The following is an 18944-nucleotide window of genomic DNA, read 5'->3' as shown; positions in this document are numbered from 1 at the left end:
GACTGTCACTTATTATCTTATTATCCACAGCAGATTGAAAAACAGGGCTGCTAAGGATTCTGGGTTACTGAAGGCTTTGAGATAGTTGTTAAATTTCAAGTAGCAGTTAAAACAGTTTCTGTGCTGTAAAGTTTTCACATTTTACTTCAGGACATATCCATGAATCTTGTATCAAGCCCACAGAAATCTTGTTTTTACATCAGAAATGGTGTGCTATATTTCAATTCAAACAACTCTCATGAGAAGCCCAACAACGTCAAGACAAGATGCCGTCGGGTGAGTGTTGTAAAGAGTTATTAAAATGAGGGTTTCGTGTCTGAGTTATTTGTTCAAAACACCTGCTTTAATTAATTGGCTTGGCCTCTTCGGTTTAAGACGAGCTAATTAGCGGATGTTTGGTAGAGATACCTGCAGGGAAAGCAGCGGTATAAATATTTCGCTTCTCGGTTTGTTCCGATTGTCAGTTAATTAACTCTGTTTAACTGTACAGAGTAAATCGGCAGGGCTAACATCATCTATTTCCATGATTTCCTGCATCATCATGTTCAGTGCTCTGTTGGCGTCAACTGCTGTTGGTTTGAGGCAAACAGATCAAAACTTTTAACTTTTGACCTCTTATCTATTTGGACCATTTTATGCATTTACCTAAGGCTTTGTGACCTCTTTATGCTACTGTATACTTGTAGTACAACTACAAGTACATGATTTAAAGATAAAGTATATCATTTATGCACCACTACAGACACAGAATGGAATTGCAAAAATATTTTTCAAACAGTTTTTGACTGTTTGACTGACCAATCATAATGCTGAATTTGACATTTAGTGTAAATTAATGCTGATAGGCTTAAACCTGAAAAACAATGGTGTATATTGATGTTTTTCCTTGGTTGAAACAATCCTCTGATGTTCAATCATGTTTATTTCACACTATAAAAAGTAGAGGAAGAGATTATCAGTTCACGTGCCGCATGAACTCAAATGCTATAGCAATGCTATAACAACACTTTAAAGAGCCACGAAATTACATTTATTGTTTGCCTTGTATTTGACATCTGATAGTAAACGTCCTATAGACGAGCAAATGAAAAAAGAAAGAAAGAAAAAAAACATCTTGCAGACGTAAAAGCTGACGTCCAATAGACATCTCTGTGATGTATACTTTGGTATTAAGATCCAAATTGCTTAAGATTATAATTGTTAAATTTGATCATTCATTTATTTTATCATTCAATTGAGGTCAAAAGTTTACACCCCCCCTTTCAGAATCTGCACAATGTTATTTTACCAAAATAAGAGGGATCATACAAAATGCATGTTGTTTATTTAGTACTGACCTGAGTAAGATTTTTCACATAAAATTGAAAAATCCTTCAGGTCCCACAAATTCTTTGGTTTTCTTTGTTTTTTATTTTTGTGTATTTAAACCCTTTCTAACAATGACTGTATGATTTTGAGATCCATCTTTTCACACTGAGGACAACTGAGGGACTCATATGCAAATATTACAGAAGGTTCAAAAGCTAACTGAAGCTCCAGAAGGAATAATGATGCATTAAGGGGGGTGAAAACTTTTTAAATGTGAAAATCAGGGTATATTGAACTTTTTTTTTCATGTAATTATCTTCTGTAGCCTCTGATGGGCAGTACTAAATGAAAAAAAAAAAAAATTAAATGTAGGCAAAATAAGAAAAATGTACATATCTCCATTCTGTTCAAAAGTTTTCACCCGCTCTTATGCATCATGTTCCCTTCTGAAGCATTAGTGAGCATTTGAACCTTCAGTAATAGTCATTTTAATCTTTTAATCATTTTAATCAATAATCATTTTGTATGATCCCTCTTATTTTGGTAAAATAATTAACATTTTGCAGATTCTGAAAGGGGGGTGTAAACTTTTGACCTTATCTGTAAATAATCCTGACATATATAGTACAGCATATGACATTTACAAAAATTGGTAAAAAAAAAACATAATAATAATAACAACAACAACAACAACAACAACAACAACAACAACAATAATAATAATAATAATAATAATAATAATAATAATAATAATAATTGAGTTAAAAACGGGACAAATATTTACATTATTTAGTCCTGATTGAAAATTCACTCATAGTTTGGTATTAGCATCTGATTTTGTTTGGTATTAAGATTTTAAATATTTTATTTAATCATTCATAGGCTGCATAAATAATCCTGAAATATACAATTTATGACATTTAAAAAAGTTAATTTAGCTGAAATGGGAAAAATATTTACATTATTTAGTCCTGCTTAAAAATGCATTCATAGTTTGATATTAGCATCCAATTTTGTTTGATATTAAGATTAGAAATGCTTTTTTTAATCATTCAGTTGAAGGCGGCAACCCTATTTTTGTCTCATGAAGGAATATTACCTTTTTACCGTTGTTCATTGTCATAGTAACTAAAGCTGCACAACTAACCTGATTCAGGACAGATTTCTTTTTAGGGAAAAAGACAGTAGCAACACTTTACAATAAGGTTCCATTTAACATTATTTAACATGAACTAACAATGAAAAGTACTTGCAAACCATTTATTAATCTTAATGTTAATTTCAACATTTACTAATGTATTTTTAAAATAAAATGTTGCTGCTATTATTTAATGGGCCTGTGCTAACATGAACTCACAATTAGTTGATTTCTGATGGGGGGGAAAAACAAAAACAAACAAAAAGCCTATAGGATAATTATATGTATATTATATAATTAGAATTTTTACATACTGGAATTATATTATTGTTTTGCAGCTTTTTTTTGTATAATATAAATAAGTTTTAAAATGAATGAACAATATTTTTACCACTTCAAATGACTAAGCTTGCCTTTTATGCTCTTTGTGGAACTATATAAATGATAACGTTTATAAATTAATTCGTGCTGATACTTGCATAATGATCTCTTGAGGTTCAGTGAAAAAATGAATCACTAAATAATCTACTTAACAGAGCATTTGCTAACAGGCAAATAGCACAAACACAAATGTTACATGCAATTTAATAAGCTACAGCACATGGCATCTATCAACAGCTGTTAAATATGAAGCGACTATCATTTAAAACTGGCTGTTTGTTAAAACGTCGCGCTGATGAATCTTTCAGCAGCAGGGACTAGTGTGCGCCGGCTGACAGTCTAGGTTTTGCATGGCTGTTTGGAAAGGATTAAGACTCATTATGTTCCCCAACAGTTGATGAATAGGGACAGTAATGAAATGCTGAATGGCACACTGTATAGGGGACTAAATGTCTTCTGCTCATCCACTTGATTTGAGTGGTAAAAATGATTTGTACTTGTGAGACAACCTTGGACAGATGTTTTACAATAACATGTTTAATCTTAAGGGAACACGTCCTGACTTTGGTGCCAGGGTTGATGCTTGTGTCAGGTTCCCAATGAAAGCCTTGAAAGACTCAAGGTGAGAGATTTCAGACAAAGATTCTGAAGAAATCAAAATAAATATGACAAGGAAGATGCTACATCTTTTTTCCTTTCATGTTTTATGGGTTCTCAATAATAATGCATTTTTGAACACCATGTCCAAAGTTCAGTGTCTCACAAAGTTTTTTTTAACAATTTTTTACTTAAAAATCAGCTTACTTGGGAAAAAAAGACCTGAAGGCTAAAGTCTTGTTTTATGAGGTCTTTTGATGTTTTCTAATATTGTTCTGTGGAGACTTTTTTCGCTTATGGACAAGAGTATTGGAGCGTAATCAAAAAGCACTGCTCTGTCCTCAGGGTAGTGCTTATAAGCATTGAGATTCTTAGCAACACTGAGTGCTTCTGCGTCATGTCGAGGAAAAAATAGAGGCAGATTCTCCCACACTGCCTGCTAAATAAATCAAGCACCATTAATGGTTTGTGTTCTCGGTATTAATGTATGTACTGTGAGATTCCTTTCTTAACAGGTTGGATTATGGCATTTAAAGGAGAAGTCAGCTTCCAGAACAACAATTTACAAATAATTTACTCACCCCATTGTCATCCAAGATGTACATGTCTTTTTTTCATTTTCAGTCGTAAAGAAATTATGGTTTTTGAGGAAAGCATTTGAGGATTTTTTCTCCATATAATGGACTTCATTGGTGCCCTGATTTTGAACTTCCAAAATGTAGTTAAAAAATGCAACTTCAAAGGGCTCTAAACAATCCCAGCCGAGGAAGAAGGGTCTTGTCTAGCGAAACAATTGGCCATTTTTTTTCAAAAAATAAAAATTTGTTTACTTTTTATGCATAAAAGCTTGTGTAGCACAGGCTCTGGGATGTGCGTCCACAATGCTACGAATTACTGATGGGTCGTTCTTGAACGATTCATTCATTTTGAACGAATCTTTAATGTGACTCGGAAAGAACAAGTCGTCTCTGGGAGTGATTCCTTCAGTTGTGCATGCACAACATCTTATTTGGCACTGGAATTAGTTCACCTGTTTCTTCGGGTTTTTCGGGTCGTTCGTTCATCTTATGGGGCTGTCATGTGATGAACGAACGACTCAAACCCGAAAACTTGTCAGATAAGAGGTGAGGTGAGTTAATCATAGACTAAAGACCCAAGTAAACAATGAATTAATCTTTTCTGTTTCTTATAGCATTACAGTTTTGTCTTGTTTGTAGTGTGATCAACGTTTGTGTAAGCAGTAGATGTGTTAGGGAAGAAACACATAACATTTTAATTATATTTTGCTAAAATGAATGAAATGAATGAAAAGATTCGTTCATTTTGCTGAACGAGACTCAAAGGTTCAAGTCGGTAAAATGATCCGAACTTCCCATCACTACTACGAAGTTCATCGTCTGTGTACTCCGGCTCAAAAAGGTAGAGAATGGCGAAAAACTCCATCTTATTTTCTTCTACAATATTCTTATTTCCGAACAAAAATTACTGATCTTTTTTCGCTAGACAGAAAGACATGAACATCTTGGATGACAAGGGGGAGAGTAAATTATTTGTGAATTGTTGTTCTGGAAGTGGACTTCTCCTTTAACCCAAACCATTTTTCTTCACTTTACAATAGCATGATGCATATGAGATGACAATAAAATTGAAGGAATTGTTAACCCCCCCAAAATGTGTTGTGACTCGATGCACCATATTTCAGGCATTAAGTCAAATGATAACTCAGCCAGAAATATGTGATAAACAGACAAAAATCTAAAGTCAGCAAGAAATGAAAATACACTGTCTGTTTTGAAAATGGATGTTATAGATAAAAGAAAGAAACAAAAAGAAAGGTGATTATTGTGCTGAAACTAGTAAAATAAGTATTTTGAGTCCACTTTAGACAGTCTACTGTCTAACTATAAGTAACTTTGCAATTACATTTCAACTACCAGTCATTAGATTATTAGTATGCTGTCTGCTTAATATCTCCTAACAGTTTTTGACTGTCTCCCAACACATATTCTAAGTACCTTTCTAAGTACATGTCAACTTAATAACCCTAATGTAACAGTCTACTAAGAATTTAATGAGAGTTGCATGACATGTACTGTAGTGCAAATTATTGAGAGTTAGTTGACATGTTAAGTTACTTATAGTTATAGAATGTCTAAAATGCACTGTCGAAATGAAGTGTGACCATCAAAAACAAATAGAGTGAAATCAGAGGAGAAACCAGAGTGGAACTTCAGAAGTTTACACTAAATTAAACTAAATTAAATCAGATAGATAGGCCTACAGCTTATAATAATAACCAGAAAAAAATGTACACTTCAGTTTAGAGACCAACTGTCACAATTAACAAGTTCCCTTTCAGTCGGTCACATTCAACGTTACGTCAACTGACATCATGGGCTCCCAAGTAATGTCTCCGTTCCCTACGAACAGTGTTGGGGAAAGTTACTATTAAAAGTAATGCATTACAATTTTGTGTTACTCCCTGAAAAAGTAACTAATTATATTACTTAGTTACTTTTATGGAAAGTAATGCGTTACGTTACTTTTGCGTTACTTTTTAAATCTGGGCAGGGCTTGCTTCTTTGTTTTTAATATAAAACAATTCTAATGTAAAAGCTCTTTTACACCAAAAGTGAAATGAATTCACCTCAGGCTGAAAGAAAAGTATATTTATGCAGTAGATCACTCTTCAGCTATAAAAAAAAATAAAGTAAAAATGTTAGTTTATCTAAAGTAATTTTTGCTTATCAGTATGGTTGAATTGCATCATCGAAGGTCAGCAGCAAAGACACTGGTTAATAAAATGGCATTAAATACATAAAGGATATTTGTTTTATTTAACATATTTAATTATTGCGGTGTTGCGTCATATTCTGAGTTTGCATTTCACTGTTTTTATTAACTTTGAGGCATACTGAATCTGTTTTTCTTGTGAGTGAGATGAATTAATGCATGTTCACATTTAGTCTAGAATACAGTAGCATCATGTTTACTCCCAACTTCCCAACAGGAGACTAGTCAATAAATGGGGAAAAAAGTAACTGGCGTTACTTATTTAAAAAAGTAACTCAGATATTCTCTTAGAAATTCAAAAGTAATGCATTACTTTACTAGTTAATTGAAAAAAAGTAATATTATTACGTAACTCGTGTTACTTGTAATGCGTTACCCTCAACACTGCCTACGAATGTTATGTATGTAACCCTTGTTCCATTTCAATCAGTCACGTCTCCCAAGTGAGACCTCATGACGTCAGTCGACTTAACGTCTCTGTTCCCTCCTTCAGGGAACGAGGGTTACATATGTAACCAAGATGTTACTTATTAGCACGCATATTGGCTGTTTATTGGTACTTACAAAGCACATATTAATACCTTATTCTGCATTACCATATTCTAGATCCCTTAACCTTGCCTAATACCTAAACTTAACAACTTATTAAAGGAATAGTTCACCCAAAAAAAAAAAAATAAATTCTGTCATTAATTACTCACCCTCACCCCCACCCTCATTCCAAACGTATAAGACCTTTGTTCATATTTGGAACTCAAATTAAGATATTTTTGATGAAATCCGAGGGTTAAAAATAGTCCGTGTGACATCAGTGCTTCAACCCTAATTTTATGAAGCTATGAGAATACTTTTTGCATGCAAGAGACTGACAGGAAAGAGAAGAAATTGTTGAGTAAAGTCTTTTCAAAGTATTTTTTGCTTTCTTTGCACACAGAAAGTATTCTTGTAGCTTCATAATTACAGTACAGGACTATTTTAGCAATATCTTTGCTACCTTTCTGGGCCTTGAATGTAGTAGTTGTGTTGCTGCCTATGCAGGGTCAGAAAGCACTCAGATTTCATCAAAAATACCTTAATTTGTGTTTCGAAGATGACGAAGGTCTTATAGGTTTGGAACGACAAGAGAGTAATTAATGACATAATTTTCATTTTTGGGTGGACTATCCCTTTAATAAGCAGTAATTAGGAGTTTATTGAGGTAAAATAGTTCATTGTTAGTTACAGCGCCCTCCACAAATACTGGCACCCTTGTTAAATATGAGCAAAGACAGCTGTGGAAATAAATTTGCATTGTTTATCCTTTTGATCTTTCATTCAAAAAAAAATCACAAAATTCTAACCTTTCACTGAAGTAAAACAATGGAAAGTAGGGGGGGGGAATCTCATTATGAAATAAATGTTTTTCTTTAGTTCCTGTTGACCAAAATGATTGGCACGCCTAGAAATTATTATGAGTAAAATATCTCTGAAGTATATTCCCGTCCATATTTACATGTTTTAGCAAACCAGGGTGACTTGGAGCATGAAGTTGTCCAGCCATGATATCCTGTTTTACAGGATTATACATATGAGGAACACAAAGGCCAAATTCCCTCAATCGTCTATCACAAGGAGTAAAAACAAAAAATATAGTTCTGATCTGCGGGACAAGATTGCTAAGCTCACAAAACAGAAAGTGGCTGTAAGAAAACAGCTAAAGCATTGAAAATCCCCATTTCCACCATCAGGGCAATAAGCAAGAAGTTCAGATCAACTAAGGATGTTACAAATCTGCCTGGAAGAGGACGTCCCTACGAACAGTGTTACCAAAAACTCTTTAAAGATCACAGCTGAAGAACTGGAGGGATCATTTGAATCTAGTGTCCAGAAAGCCAAAAAAAATTTCAAATCATCACCACATATTGTTTAGGAGGGTTTCAAGAAAAATACTGCTCGCTTATCCAAAATCAAACTCCAGCATACTGTATTCAGTTGTCAGACACAACTGGAACTTTAAATGAGACTGGCTTCTATGGTCAGATGAACCTTAAAAAAGAGCTTTTTAGCAGCTAACCCATCAGACGGGTTTGGTGCAAACATTGGTAAAAGTACCCCATGCCCACAGTTAAATATACTGCTGAATCTTTAATGTTGTGGGCCTATTTTTCAGCCGGAGTTCCTGGACCTCTTGTTCAGATGCATGACATCATGGTTTCTATCAAATACCAACAGATCAAAAATTTAAACTTGACTGCCTCTGTTAGAAATCTTTTAATTGGTCGTGGTTGGATCTATTAGGACGGTGATCCAAAACAAACATCAAAATCAACACAAAAATGTGTCACTGAGCACAAAATTAAGCTTCTGCCATGGTTGTCTCAGTTCCCAGACCTGAACCATAGAAAATCTGTGTGGTGAACTGAAGAAAAGAAGCACCAACATGGAGCTGGGAATCTGAAGAATATGCAGTGATTATGTATGAAGGAATGGTCTCTGATCTCTTGTTAGGTGTTCTCCAAACCCACCAGGGATTATAGGAGAAAATTCAGAGCTGTTATCTTGGGAAAAGGACTTTGCAATAATTGGGTGCCAGTAATTGTGGCCAACGTGAACTAGAGAAAAACATTTATTCCATAATGAGATTTTCCCCCCACTGTTAATCTTTTTACTTCAATGAAAGATTAGAATTTTGTGATTTTTTTTAATGAAAGATCAAAAGGATAAACAATGCAGATTTATGTCCATAGCTGCCTTTGCTCATATTTACCAAGGATGACAATATTAGTGGAGGGCGCTGTAATAGTGAGAATTGGTCTCTAAAGTGTGATCAAAAAGGTCTGCATAATACAGAAATTTTAAATATAACAATACACAAGGACCTTTATTTTAAAGTGTTTATGTTTTACTATGAATTGCTGCTCAATCCAAAAGATATCCACAATTGCAATATAAACACCAATAATTTATCAATAGTAGAAAATACACAAAACGCTAGGAATAAATGTGCACTGCTCTTTGATTGAGAATTTTCACACTGGTCTTAATAACATGAAGCTATCACATGGATTCAGAAGATTTTAAATACACAGAGTGGGGAGGGGTTGATTATGGGGGTAGTTTGCTAGAGTTTTCCTTCTATTCCTCACTTTTCAATAGCTTGTATGTGCGCATTTTACTTTCACTTTCGAATTAGCAGCAATTGGGCATCAGTTGATTGAATGTACAACAACAAAACAGTACAATGACAAACTCACTTATATTAAAATGAATAAAAATACACCATGCTATATATAGGCCTAAAAAAAATAACAAATAACTTAAAGTTTAAATTTAATAGACTGAAAATCAACAAATCACCTTAGATAAGAGGTTTAGAAGTCAACAGGCTTTTCAAAATCCAAAATATTTTTAAAACAGGTGCTTTTGCACTTCATTTCTAAACTAAATCTTCCACCATCATCTTGTCTGTCTAACCTCACTCTTCTTGTCAGTCAGCTTGACTCACTAAATGAAATCTGACTACTGCTGCTGATCTGTGATGCGCGACTGTCGTTTGGCACTCTGCATTAAACAGCCACGTTCAGTTTTTAATTGTGGTGTCTGTTCTCTAACTGAACAAAATGATTTTTATTACTATAAAAATCAAAACGGCAGTAAAACATAATATCCTCCAACACCGACTATCACAACATGCCTAATGGATAAATCTGATATGGTGCTGAATTGCTGTTGGTTATTGCTGTTGTTGTAGATTATTGCTGCTGCAAAACAAGTACAGTTACTTGCTACTGCCAATACATAGCTCTGATATGCTGCTGTGAGTAATTAAGACATATGGTAGCAGACATACCCATAGCAGATCTATACAGGTGGAGCTGGGAAGGTGGAGGGTTTCAGAAGAACTCGGAAAGTGTGCTGCAAAATGCTCTAGTGAATGCTAAACAGCCATTTAAATGTGAAGCAGTAAGCTCATTGGCTGCGTATGCAACATGAACCAATCAGCTTCTGCCAAGTAATTTAACGCTGTGAATATCAATAGTTTGCATTAATGACCCATCAGCCCGCGCCATATAGAGTTTCATGACAGAACTTGTCATTTGAATGCTTACATTTATAGTACTTTTGTGCCATTTTATAAAGGTGACAGCTGCAGTGTCCATTCTAATATTATTCTACAGAATAATACTGAATAAATAAATAGCTTTTTGAACTATCCCTTTAATATTTGAAGGAACGGCTTCATGAATAAAACAAAATAAAAAGCCTGCCTTGGTCACACTATATATGCTGGCCATTTAAAGTCTATTTTTGTGCTTTTTCATCAAATTCAGAGAATGGCTTTTCGTCAGGGTGTTAGTACCTTTGCATGTGGCTGCTGAAAGGTGACTCTTGAATTGTTGACCAGGGCAGAATACCTCAACAGGTTGGTGGGTGTAGCTGGAAATCTGTGTAAACTTCCTGTCTGGCTGTGTAGGACAGACGAGAAGCAGATATGCACAGTGTCCTTCAGGGCTTTCAGCTGTGACTCCTGCAACAAATTAAGTGCGACATCACATGAGATTAATGGGCAAATGTTTATCACGCTGTCATCTTATCCTTTTGTCCTCAAAGCATTTATCTGTTCATTTGCTCCATGCTCACTGTCAAAACTGCTAAATCCCTGGCCTAATAAGATAATAGAATTCATCCTCAAAGTTTACATTTTAAAAGACAGCAGAAGAGAGAAAGAGTAAAGCTAACCTGGAATGATGAAATGGATGAGCTCCTGACTTACCTTATCCAGCGCTGCCTTCTCCAGTTCATCTTTAGCTACTTTGAGTTTATTCTCCAAGTCCATCAGTTGCTGACCCTGCACAGAAGAGCCATTGAACCTCTTATTATCTTACCAAAATGACATAAGCATTAGTTCAAACTGTGTATTTACAGTTGAGGTCAAAAGTTTACATACACCTTGCAGATTCAGGAAAATGTTAATTATTTTACCAAAATAAGAGGGATCATACAAAATGCATGTATATATATGTATAAATGTATAAATATATGTATATATATATATATATATATATATATATATTTTTTTTTTTTTACATACGCTTGATTGTTAATACTGTGTTGTTACTTGAATGATCCACAGCTGTGTTTTTTTTTTTTTTGTTTAGTGATAGTTGTTCATGAGTCCTTTGTTTGTCCTAACCAGTTAAACTGCCTGCCATTCTTCAGAAAAATCCTTCAGGTCCCACAGATTCTGTGTTTTTTTAGCCTTTTTGTGTATTAAACCCTTTCCAATAAGGATGGTGCTCACTGATGCTCCAGAAGGAAAAATTCTGCATTAAAAGCCGGGGGTGAAAACTTTAAAACAGAATTAAGATGTCTACATTTTTCTTATTTTGCCTAAATAGCACATTTTTTCATTTAGTGCTGCCCTTCAGAAGCAACAGAAGATACATACATGTTTCCCAGAAAACAAAATAAGTTAAATTTATCCTGATCTTCAAATTCAATAAGTTTTCACCTCCTGGCTCTTAATGCATTGTGTTTCCTTCCGAAGCATCAGTGAGCATTTGAACCTCCTGTAATAGTTGCATATGAGTCCCTCAGTTGTCCTCAGTGTGAAAAGATGGATCTCAAAATCATCGTCTTTGTTGGAAAGGGTTCAAATAGACCAAAATGCTGAAAAACCAAAGAATTTGTGGGACCTAAAGGATTTTTCTAAAGAACAGCAGGCAGTTTAACTGTTCAGGACAAACAAGGGACTCATGAACAACTATCAAACACAAATGTGGATTTTATTATGGTAAAATAATGAACATTTAGCAGATTCTGCAAGGTGTACGTAAACTTTTGATCTCAACTGTATATATAAAGTGGTTTTCAGAAGTCTAGAGATGCTTATATTTAGCATGTGTATACAGAATTATTTAAAAAATTATCCAAAAATTATCTAAAAATTGGCTGTTTATTTCAAGGTTTAAAGTAGTTCTAAATCCTGCATTTTCAATGTGTTTACAGAGATTGTGGATAATGAGCAAACTAACCAAAGAACCACAGTTTCTTTTCTGTTAGATTTATGTCTATTTCTTTTCATCTCTAGATTTATCTATATATACTGTAATATACTTCTGGTGGCATGAACTCTACTGTGAATGCTTATATAATTGAGCGTGATGCTCTTCATTCAGGCAGAACTACATAATGACTTGCTCTCGGTATGTCATTAGTTTAGTTTCATAAATATTGCTATATGACTGTGATGCTGTTTGTGCAGCCGACAACAGACTCATTGAGATGTGCACAGGTGATAAAGATTGCCCATCTGGGATGATTAGCAAAGTTATCTAGGAGATGAAAAGTAGCACGCTTGAATATAAGAGAGAAATTCTGTATTCATTTTTACAGAATGAACCTAGTTTCATAACGGTTTTCTTAATCATGAACAGGCCATGATTTTCACAAGTTTGAATGTTCCTGAAATCATAAAAAAGATGAAGAGTCATTTTGTTTGTGCTAAAAAGCCATTCATTTCTGAATATCTTTTCAGAAAAGTTTCAAGTTGAAACCTTTAGAAACTACTAAAGTCTTTAGTTTTGTGCAAGAAACAAAATCAATGTAAGTAACATCAGTCTAAAGAAAAATAGCTCTAAGATAGTGTTTTTCCCAGTGGTTAAGCATGGACATACGCACAAAGTTAATACACAACAAAAGTTTGGAAGTGAAAATAAGATTAATATGGCTGGCTGGATAAACCAAATAAATCTTTAATATTTCATTTTGTATTACACTGTATTAAATGTACTTGTGACTCTGTATGAATGCTCATTGTTATACTGACTGACAAATTTATAGCATTGTGGGATATTTTCCAATGTGGTTTGTTTTCAATCAATATAATATTACCATAATCACAGTAAATTGTGGAACATCCTAATTGCTGGTTAAGCAGCTGCCGATTAAAAAAAAAATGTATTCAATGTATAATTAAAAGAAAGAACATTGCAATCATTCTGATTGTGTCTTATAACAAGCTATTATGCCATTGCCGTCACATTTTAATCTATTTAATCTTTAATCTATCTGTAATTATTTTCACAGACTTCTTTCAAGAACAACATAGGAGACCCACCAAAGCGTTGGATCACAAAAGCTGAATCTTAAACAAGAACCGAATAGAACTGATGGTAGATCAGGTGATGCTGCGCCAAGCCAAATGGTAAAGCTTTATATCAATACGTTTTTGATAAACAGCAGTGCCACACAATATGCAACAGTCTATGAATAATTTGACATATACACGTGCATATTTCATACACCTCACTCCAATACAACAGGACATGATTGTGATAAACAGCAGCACTTTGAATAAGAAAAAAATCCATTTAATTCTGGCTAGATCTGGGGAAAATACTTTGACAAAGCAATCTTGCTCATTGTCCTTCTCTAGCTTTTTGCCATGCTAGCCTAAGCCTCTGAATATTCTTCCTTTGCTTCCCATTACCGAACAATGCCTCTTCAAACCGACTCGTACTTAAAAGGCAACTCTAGATACAAACTCTGAAAAGAACTTCTTTAATCATGAATATAAAAGGAGGAAGGATAATCTTCCTACATCGATTTCAAACAGCGAAGGCTGAAATAGACATACAGCCCAGATAAAAACACATTAGAGAAAGGTAAGCCCAGACTGGATATTGCTCTTTGAAAAAGTTGGAGCAGGCACCTCCACTAACAAAAATAATAATTCCTATTCTTTCTTAAAAAAAGACCCCGACATGTTTTACAACATGTGTAAGCCTGTCTTGCCGATTAAGAAGCAGTAGTTTTAAAGTGATGCACTTTGTGTGAAAACCCAGTGTTTGTATGATGGTACCAAAGGGCAATGTGCTGGAAATATCAGCTGACATTTTCCCATCTAACACTGCAAATAAGAGAGGAAAGGTCAACCTGCATGGCAGGAAAGGTCACTGTTTTTTACATGAATCTTCACTCTCATCTCACATGAAAAGGTCAAACCATTTAATTAGAATGCACATATTACTCCTAATTTCTTTTATTTGGCCAAAAATGCAGATTATTATGTATGATTTTTAGGACGGTGACATTCACATTGCTTTGTTTCCGCTTTCAAAAACATTTCAGAAGCCAGTGTGGTTAAAAGCGGTTACAGACCCCATTTAGCATGAAAGGTTTGTGATTTTTAGAGCATTTGTGGAAGCTCTAAATGCTTGCATACTCCAAAAAGTTGCTAAAACTAACTTCTAACAATTGAATTTGACATTATTTTTCTTCTGGTTAAAATTTATACAATACAGGTCCAAAGTTTGGGGTCAGTAAGTTTGACAAAACATTTCTAATGTTACGAAAGATTAAAAAATGCTGTTGTGTTGAACTTTCAGTTCATTTAAGAAAATACAAAAATATTAAGTAGCATTTTGTTAAACACTAATAATAGAAAATGTTTCTTGAGCACCAAATCAGCATATCATGATTTCTGAAGGATCATGTGACACTGAAGACTGGAGTAATGGCTGCTGAAAATTCAGTTTGCTCCAAAATCCAATTTGGAGTAGACGCCACAGCTACAGTTGAGGTCAAATCTTTACATCCCCCTTGCAAAATGTTAATTATTTTACCAAAATAAGAGGGATCATACAAAATGCATGTTACTGTTTATTTAGTACTGACCTGAATAAGATATTTCACACAATAGATGTTTACATATAGTCTACAAGAGAAAATAATAGTTGAATAGCTAAATTTATAAAAATGACCTTGTTCAAAATTTACATCCTCTTGATTCTCAATACTGTGTTCTTACCTGAATAATCCACAGCTGTGTTTTTTGTAGCTGTGTCTTATAGTTAAACTGCCTGCTGTTCTTAAAAAAATCCTTCAGGTCCCACAAATTCTTTGGTTTTCCTTCTAGAGGATCATTAAGAGCCGGGGATGAAAACGTTTGAACGGAATGAAGATGTGCCCTTCAGAAGCTACAGAAGATACTTACTTGTTTTCCAGCAGACAAAACAAGTTACATTTACGCTGATCTTCAAATTCAAAACTCTTAATGCATCGTGTTTTCTTCTGACGCATCAGTGAGCGTTTGAATCTTCTGTAATAGTTGCATACAGTATGAGTCCCTCAGGTGTCCTCAGAGTGAAACGATGGATCTCAAAATCATACAGTCATTGTTGGAAAGGGTTCAAATGCACAAAAATGTTGGAAAACCAAAGAATTTGTGGGACTTGAAGGATTTTTCTGAAGAACAGCAAGCAGTTTAACTGTTCAGGACAAACAAGGGACTCATGAACAACTATCACTAAACAAACAAAAAAACAAAAACACAGCTGTGGATCATTCAAGAACACAGTATTAAGAATCAAGGGAATGTAAACTTTTGAACGGGGTAATTTTTATAAATTCAACAATTATTATGTAAACATCTAACCCACATCATTATGCAAAATATCTTATTCAGGATTCTAAAAGGGGGATGTAAACTTGTGACCTCAAATGTACGTTATTTGCAGATTCTAAACACGGATGTTTAAACGGACAGACTATGGATGAAACCTATTGGTCCACTGGGTAGGTTTGAATTGGCATCCCACAAGGCTCTATTTTAGGACATTCATTTTTTGTCTTTATTTATTCCTGCTTGGTCAACTCTTACAAAATTTAGGTTACAAGTATCACTTTTTTATGCCGACGATATGCAACTCTATAATCACTGTAAACATGGTTAGAGGGAGGCTGTCTCATTGCTAACTAAAGGTATCTCTGAGATAAAATTGGTTTTCCTAATCAGCTCAGTAGGGCTGACCAAAGTCCTCTTATCATCAATGGTTCTGTACTTGAGTTTCAAAGCAAATTAGGGAATCTAGGAATGATCTTTGATTCCTCATTGACATGTACAAAGCGTTGTAAAGTTAATGAATATAGATGCCTTCTCTCACACTGATTATCGTAATGTGCTTCTTATTAGGGTTTCTAAGCATACTATTAGTAAATTGCAGTACGTTCAAAATTCTGGAGCTAGAATTTTAACTAAGACCAAATCTAGAGATCATATTACTCCCATTTTGAGGTCACTACACTGGCTACCACTTAAGTATAGAGTCGATTTCAAAGTTCTCAGGCTTGCATATAAAGCTCCCCACGGTCTTGCCCCTGAGCATTATCCCAACTTTTAACACCTTATATTCCAAATCGAAGCATTCACTCTTCTCAGAAGGGTTTGTTGGTTCTCCCTCAAACATGGTTTTCTATATCTCCTCCCAGGTTGAAATTCAAAAAGCAGTTTTAAAATGCATTTTTCCCCCTCTTGCTTTAATTGTTGCTTATTTTATTTCTTCTGTGCTCTTTTGTTTGATTTATTTTGTATTTTGTTAGAATTTTACATTGTAAGGAGCTTTGAGAAGCTCTTTTAAAGACACTACAGAAAAGTTAGTATTACACAATATTAAATTATTAGCATTAAGTGACATGTCCTGACTGACTGACATAGTAAACTGAATCAGAAATATGTTGTATATGGTTACAGTAACAAGACAACACACAATAGTAAGCCAAACGGGACCTTCTTTAAGCTTCAGAACTGTGGCTAAACTGCTCAGGTAAAATCATCTTTTCAAGTAGGTGCTAAGGCCTCTGCGCACCATGCAAGGGTACAGTAATGACACACGCTCTTTGTTTGGTTCTTACCTTAAAAATTAAATCCTTTTTGCCATACCTCAGCTCTTTCAGTTGGGCTTGGATTTTTTTGGACTGCAAAATGAAGATAAGAGAGAATGTGTGTTAGCTTATTCAAATAGTAAAATTGGTTTTAGATTGTGTAGCGGGCTTTTTGTGGCCACGCCGAAGTGTTCCTTTGTGAACGCTTGCTGGGCAAAGCTCCAATTCAAAGAAGAGACCTTCACTGAGCAAGAAAATATAAAACTCTTCCCTTCAGTGGACTGCAGGGACCACTCGATGACGCAAACACATTAACACATCAACACCCAGGCATACACACTCACACAATAACACTCACACCATGGTATGGTATTGTCTTGGCTTGTTGCCTGTGGATTGCTGCCACAGTTGTAAACATTTACAGACACTCACACATGCACTGCTTTTTCTCTATAGCTTCAGTGTCTTCAGTAATCTCCTAGTAACTGAAGTGTACAGCACCTCCACAAAACTAATGAGACTTCATTAATCTCTCCACCTTAGAGAAGCGAAGTCACGTTGCCAATACACTTGCGTTTAGTTGTCTACCTTGCCAATTTTCTAGCTAGGAATGAGTAGAATGTTGAGTAGAAAGTTGGTTGCACTTAAGTCTAGAATCAACCTAGAAAATGTGTTTTTAAAAATATGGGTTCAGCGATGTGACGCCTACATTTTCTGTCTCATTTTTTATTTTTATTTATTTTTATTTTTTTCAGTTAAAATAGGTTTAAATGCATTAAAAAGATGCCATAAACAAGAATAAATCTCCCACATATGTACCAACTTTAAATCTTCAAAAAACATAAGTTATTTGTAATTTTTCTGTTATTCAAAGTGTCAAAACATCATGTGATGCAACCGTCCGGCCATAACTTTTGTTATGGAGACATCTTTAAAATGACCCTAAATTTATTCAGATTAATTTTCTGCACTATTTGGCATGATTTCCAAAGTGTTTTGTAATCCTGTATAAAACTGCAAAGCATTTGTATTTATATTTCCATTATAATATTCAAGCAAACTTTGTTGATAATTTCCATTTTATGAAACATCATGTGGTGGTTTTGAAATCCATTCAAAGATTGGACATTGCATCATATATGAAGTTACAACATTTGGATATCATGTGGTATGACCTCAGAAAATAATAATGACTATTAAGTGATTTATTTTTATTATAAATGTTATAGTGACCTTTTGTGGGAAGCTAGCTTGTTTTGTTCAGGTGGCCAATTCTGTGCTTGTAGATTTTGACTGAATTTGAAATATCATGTGGTGCAACCAAATATCATGTGGTGCGACCACTGCAGAGTGTTTTCCATTATAGATATATGTCCCAGATTGGCAGTTTTTGTGCTTTTATATTCAACTAATGGTTTATATACATAAAATGCTTTATTTTAGTATCATTTGGAAAAGATTTTTATGCAGTTTGGCTAATTTCAGATGGTTTATGTTTAATTTCTGTACAATATGAGAAAAATGTACAATTTGTACAATATGCAAAAAAAAAAAAAAAAAGAGCATGTAATTTTAGTTATTAATTATTCATTTATTAGTAATTTATATATTTATTAATAACTATTTTAATCTATTTGACCAGATTCCACTGCCAAGCAAAGTAAAATAAACGCTTGCCATAGGCAGCAAGTTTATTTTGACCTTGCAGTCAAGCACAGACTCCAGATTTTCTACTGCAAGAAAGATTTTTATGATTTCATCTCAGAACCTGAGCCAGCAACCTCCCGCTATTCTAAATTGACCCTTCGCAAAGATCCGTCCCAAACCATGGCACTTTTATGCTACACATCATGTTCTCATGCAGTAAAAAATACATGACGAAGCAAAGAGGACACTGAAAACACGCCGACATACAAGACAGAGCAGGTTACTTTCGGTATTAAACAAAGTCTTAGAATATAGAATAAAACAAATACTGTTTTGTGGCTCTTTAATGTGACGTGACAGATCGCTGTAGCACCCCAGTTTAAGCGTCATGTGAACCGATCATCTCTTACAAGTTATAGCATGAAATAAATATGAA

At 34.4% G+C, this 18944-nt stretch overlaps 1 protein-coding gene across 2 annotated transcripts in view; it reads right to left on the bottom strand.

The window, feature by feature from the left end:
- luzp2 (leucine zipper protein 2) overlaps positions 1-18944 on the bottom strand; it is a 152433-nt gene that overhangs the window by 15069 nt on the left and 118420 nt on the right. For both annotated transcript variants that reach the window (XM_051135050.1, XM_051135049.1), the window contains exons 7-9: positions 16892-16954; positions 10971-11045; positions 10557-10724 (exon numbers count right to left, since the gene is read on the bottom strand). In XM_051135050.1, coding sequence (XP_050991007.1) covers positions 10557-10724; positions 10971-11045; positions 16892-16954 — 306 coding nt within the window. The remainder of the gene's footprint in view (positions 1-10556; positions 10725-10970; positions 11046-16891; positions 16955-18944) is intronic.

Source organism: Labeo rohita, chromosome 18, assembly GCF_022985175.1.
Source record: "Labeo rohita strain BAU-BD-2019 chromosome 18, IGBB_LRoh.1.0, whole genome shotgun sequence".
In the NCBI taxonomy this organism is placed as follows: Eukaryota; Metazoa; Chordata; class Actinopteri; order Cypriniformes; family Cyprinidae; genus Labeo; species Labeo rohita.
Note: the sequence above shows the minus strand (reverse complement) of the source record. Positions and strands in the feature narration are given on the sequence as shown.